This window comes from Epinephelus moara, chromosome 14 (genome assembly GCF_006386435.1).
Source record: "Epinephelus moara isolate mb chromosome 14, YSFRI_EMoa_1.0, whole genome shotgun sequence".
In the NCBI taxonomy this organism is placed as follows: Eukaryota; Metazoa; Chordata; class Actinopteri; order Perciformes; family Serranidae; genus Epinephelus; species Epinephelus moara.
Window position 1 is genome coordinate 24,650,973 of NC_065519.1, and position 5,378 is coordinate 24,656,350.

At 41.2% G+C, this 5,378-nt stretch overlaps 1 protein-coding gene across 1 annotated transcript; it reads right to left on the reverse strand.

Annotated features, from left to right (window-relative positions):
* Window positions 1-2,868: 2,868 nt before the first annotated feature.
* LOC126400750 (interferon alpha-inducible protein 27-like protein 2A) lies at window positions 2,869-5,028 on the reverse strand. Its single transcript, XM_050061677.1, has 4 exons — window positions 3,969-5,028; window positions 3,782-3,811; window positions 3,447-3,608; window positions 2,869-3,101 (listed from the first exon to the last, which is right to left on the reverse strand). The coding sequence occupies exons 1-4, from the start codon at window positions 3,976-3,978 to the stop codon at window positions 3,016-3,018; spliced, it is 288 nt and encodes a 95-aa protein (XP_049917634.1). The 5' UTR covers window positions 3,979-5,028; the 3' UTR covers window positions 2,869-3,015.
* Between the last annotated feature and the right edge of the window lie 350 nt (window positions 5,029-5,378).

Consider the following 5,378-nt stretch of genomic DNA (forward strand, 5'->3'; position numbering starts at 1 on the left):
CGATTTCCATACAGCAGAGCAAAAAGTTTGGGCAGTGTATCGTTGTTGAAGCTTTTGAGTCCAATCCTGTCAGCACTCTGTTGTGTACTATATGTCATTGTGGTGCATCAGAACAGTTTAGGGTGTGCATACAAATGACAAGAGTTACATTGAACAGTGAGTCAAGTTATTAATTTCTAAAAATATCTATGAGGGTAATATGTGTGCCATCTTTCCTTTAAGATGTGGTTATTGCACTTAACAGCGTTTCTCTTATATGTGCTCAAGCTTGTGCTTAATGCCACCCAAAGGCGTCTGATCAACAAGATCAGAAACTGACATATTTAACATTTTTGAGGTGGTTACCTAAGTTGCTAAACCAGTTTAGTTCTGACGGCTCCTTCAAGAGATAGATAGAAATGCGTCACCACAGGTGGATCCGATGGGTTCAGTTGAAAAGCCTGTTCTGCACTATTTAATAGCCTACTGTTATACAACAATGAAACTCACAACTGATAACCTCCTGACAATGAAATTTCCACCAGCTGAACTTTAAAACATCTTCCAGCTCAGTGTTTTTTTTTTATTTTTTTATAGCCCACAACCTGACTGTATAAATGAAGAGAAAGTAGCACCTGCACACTTACTCCATGCCACAACGGTGTAATAAAGATAATGTTTTGATCCTACTTAGATCTTCGTCAGGTTTAAATGAAACCAACACTTAAAGCAACACTCACCTTTCTGGAAATATTATGCTTTTCTTTGTTTAGGTTAAAATGCTATTAATAAACTGATGGCACACTAAAATGTAAGTGAATTCCACCAGAGATTAAAAAAAAATCATAACTGTACCATTCTCATATGGTTCTAAGAAAACTCCGACCAATCATTGCATTCGGTCCGAATGCAATGACTGGCCGAGCGTCCTGTCTGTCTNTTATACTGTCTAATTCTAAACCTAAATAAAATGCATGCAAAATAAAGCCATCACTCTAAAATCATAACTGTACCATTCTCATATGGTTCTAAGAAAACTCCGACCAATCATGCATTCGGTCCGAATGCAATGACTGGCCGAGCGTCCTGTCTGTCTTCCCCACGTGGAGGCCTCTGACTGACGTAACCACTCGCGTAACAAAAGCAACTTTTGATAAGATATGGGGACGCGTTATGACATTTCTAGAGGGCATCGTAAAGGGTACCTGCACTTGTACAGCGCCTCTCTAGTCTCCCGACCACCCCCCCACCCCCGACCAGGAAGGGTCTGTGAGACAACAAATAGGCTAGTAACAGGGACGCTTGTGGATATAAACCTTCCGCAACAATGGCAGACAAATGCGGACCACCACTTCCACCTCCAGCCGCTCCAACAGGGAAATCAGTTGGCAAAAGAAAGAATATAGCAGAAAAAGCTGACACTAAGAGAGAACTTGATGCTGCAAGAGCCAAAACTCGGGTCAACATCGGCTCTGCTTTCAAGCAATGGCGAAGACTGATGCAGCTTCATCCTTAGCTAAAAAGGGACGAGATGGTCGCAGAGTTTCTGCTGGACAGGTATTTTTAGTTTGCCTCTAATGTAACATAGGCTATAACGTTATATATGACAACACAACATCCAGTTGCTAATGGCTAACGTTAGCCTACTGTAGCGTAGCCTCTGAAACATTAACGTTATCTTCCTTGTGCGTTTCCACGTACTAGTAACATTAACGCTACTATCTAACGTTAGCACCTTATTCTAAAACTCATCAGTCATCACTGACTCCGGTTGAGTTTTAAAACTCCAGGGTTGCGTTTGACTGTCTTGGTTGTAACATTACACTCGCGCTCCTCTTCCGTGTATCTAACGTTACGTTACCAACGCCTATGTCTATAATAAGGACGTAATGGAGGAGGGGGGGGTAGGCCTTTGGAGGGAGGTGGAGCTGCAGGAGGAGGGGGATAGGACTTTGGAGGGAGGCGGGAGTTGTGGATGTTCAAATTTTTGCTGCGTGAAATGCAAGAAAGGTAAGAGTAGCTTTAAGTGCCAAAAAGTGTCCTTGAATGGCCACTTGAGGCTGCCTCCAGAAACTAGTCAATCCCCATAGACTCCCGTGTTAAAATGACCAACAACTCACCAGTTTACATTATATTAAGGCTTAAAGTTACGCATAATTAAGGGCAGGCCACTTTAAGTGACAGGCTGTCTGCCGAGATATGGACACTTTTGGCCCAAAAAAAACATTGCGTTGGCCAAAATGCCAAACTTTACGCTTCAAAATGTGAGTCCACAAACCAAAGAGTGACAGCATGGTAGTTACGGTAGTCCATTATGTTTACAGTCAATAGCCAAAATGTTTGAAAAGTAGAAATCAGGCCAGCATTCACACATCATACACACCAAGAGGCTGCTAATATCTATGATGGCAGGTGTGGTTAGCCATCTAAACTACCCAGAGTGATAAAAAAAATGACAGTGAACAATTCAATGAAGGAAACAGGAAAGAGGTACGTAGAGAAAAAACAGTAACACAAAAAGCCACACTAGATGGTTAACCACACCTGCCATCACGTCAGCCTACTGGTGTGCATTATGTGTAAATACAGGTGTGGTTTCTGCTTGTAAAACATTTTAATCTAATGAAGATCCAAGTAGGATGGGAATGTTGTCTATATTATTTCTGGCATGGAGTAACTGTGCAGGCACTACTTTTTCTTCTGACGTGCATATAATTACTTTCCTTCAACTCCCACAACTTAACTGTGTCCAGAAAAACATATGAATGCTGCTTGATTACAAAACATAAATAAACCTGTTGACACTTTTATTCCTGTCCTTACTCAGTCCATTCTGGTGGACGTGATGAGGAATGGAAATATTTACAGATGACACGGTGAGCCAGTATCTTTTAAAGGTAACACAGATTTATTGCACATATCAGTCCAGTAGCCTGAGATGACAAAAGTGTTACTTCACAAGTGAACAGATATCAGATGCAGTTGCCACCTTCATTTGGCAAAAGTAAAGATATCCATCTTGTTCCTTCATGATTTTCATATGATGATTGCAGCCAGCCATCCCAGTGCTGCTCCAGTGCCGCCCACAGCTGCAGTGGCAGCTCCTGACAGACCAGCAGCACCTATGGAGAGATAACACAGATGTTTTATATCAAGGAGCTACAGAAAAGTTGAGAGTGCCTTCTTCTGATGCTAAAAAACTAAACCATTATACACAGAAGTGTCAGTTTATTCTAGACACTGTATTATAAACCCAAAACTAAAGTTATTGTTTCCTTTAGTCCCAGGTTTGTGAGACACCTGTGTAGGATTTTGTGCTGTTGTTGTTGCACCTCAGACTGTGTTGACATGATAGGACACATAATGCCCATGTGGTTATCCTTCACACAATAATCACCTCACCACTAAGATAAGAAAGTTAAAACCACAAGATTAAGATAAATTTTAAATCAATTAACAGCATTTACCTGCTGCTTGCAGACCAGCCACCAGACCCCCTGCTGCCACTCCTCCGCCGTTAGCAATTGCAGCAGCTGACATCATTTTTGCAGCAATGGAGCCTGCTGCTATTCCAGCTGCAGTGAAACCTGCACCAGTCAGAACAAGAGGAGCTGCGACCACGGCACCCGCTGAACATGCAAAATACAACAGAGGGAACTTTTTTAATGATAGTGTGCCATTTTGTCAGGCCACTTTAGGTATGAAATATGTTTAGCATGAAAATGCCTTTTCTGCATTAAAGTCTGTTAAAATCAGATGAAAAGTAAACAAAGGTGCACACAAAGGCTGTACAAAGTCTTACCTGCACCGCCGCCAACTAACACAGCCGTCACTGAAACAGAAGACAAAAACCAAAATCAACAATCACAGTCCATCAAGCTTAATCAGACATTTGCTATCAATATTTTTTATAAGAAAAGAGTTTAAGCAAAACTATCAGCACTTTGAAAGCAATATATCAGTATTGTCAAAGGAACAGTGATACTCACAAAGCCCCATCTCTTGATGGAGTGCGCAGGCTACTGATGAGCCTTGAGTTGCACTGAGCTTTATATACTGTGTGAGGGTTAGGTATAATTTCTTGAGTAATGACACCGTTCAATCTGGAACAATAGAGGGTGTCACAGAGTTCTTGTCTGCAATTAACACAAATAAACCTTTCATCTTTACGTCACCAATGACATTTTGGATGTGTATGACCGATTCAGGTGAGATGCTACGCCTGTAATTAATGATCAGTTCCTGGGTTTCAGATGTGTTGAGCAGGAGGTTGTTCTTGTGGCACCAGAGTGACTGCTTGGTCCCTCTCCTTAACTGTGGTCCTGGTTTTTGGTTATCAGGCCTATGATACTTCTATCATCAGCTTGTTCAAAGATGGTGAGGGACTATTTGTTATTTATGAGGGGGGACGGGGTGGTTTGAAACAGGTGAGGCATTGCTATGGCTCCAATATCTACATTTGGAAAAAAAAAGAAAAGAAAGAAATATGGTTAGATTGTCAATTGATGGTTAAATTTTGGTCAAAGCCACAGGGAGCCACTCCTCAGCCACCGTTGTGCTGCAGTCAGAGCCAACATGGCACAACACCTACACCAGCTGGCTGACTGCCTCAGAGCAGCACACGTCCTGGCAGCAGGAAGGACGTTCACCGAACGTTTCCTTCTTGCTGTCTTGAAGATGTGCGTAGATGGCGCACCAGAACTGAGGCGAGTTATCAGCTTCTATAGATTTAATGTAACATTTTGCACAGTCTTGTGATTTCTGGCTCGTTATTCTTTGTTGAGTGTTTGTCACAGTCTTTATTTTATTTTCCTGAACCTTAAGCTAAATAAACGTATTCTTCCACAGGCACCACGGATGAATAGTCCTCCTGGACCTGGCCCACCAGAAGGAATTCCTAAAACTCTGGACTCTGGATCGTTCCGGAGAAAGAGAAAGAGAAAGATCTTACAAAAGGCCAAATAATAATGCACAACATCTGCATTATTAATATTTATGATTTTATTTTGTTGTATTTGTATTTTAATGCTACTGTTACTCACTGTTTTGGAAAAATGCTTTTTGAGTTCAAATGAACACACAGTCCATCCTCAGAGGGACTTCCTGAAATTCTGGACGAAGATTGTTCTGGAGAAAGAGAGAGGATCTTTAGACAAGATCTTCATTAAGGCCCATTGATAATGCGCAACATCTGCATTATTACAAAGTATAATGTTTCAGTTGTAATTGTTATTGTTGTTGATGTCTTATAAACACATTTGCTTTCGATTGTTTTCAAAAAATGCCTTTTGAGTTGAAATGAACATGAGGTACTGAGAGTATGCAGTAAATGACACACCCATCCACAAATCTTGTCTTGTTATATGTGCAGACAGTAAGAAAATTACATCCTTTGGTAA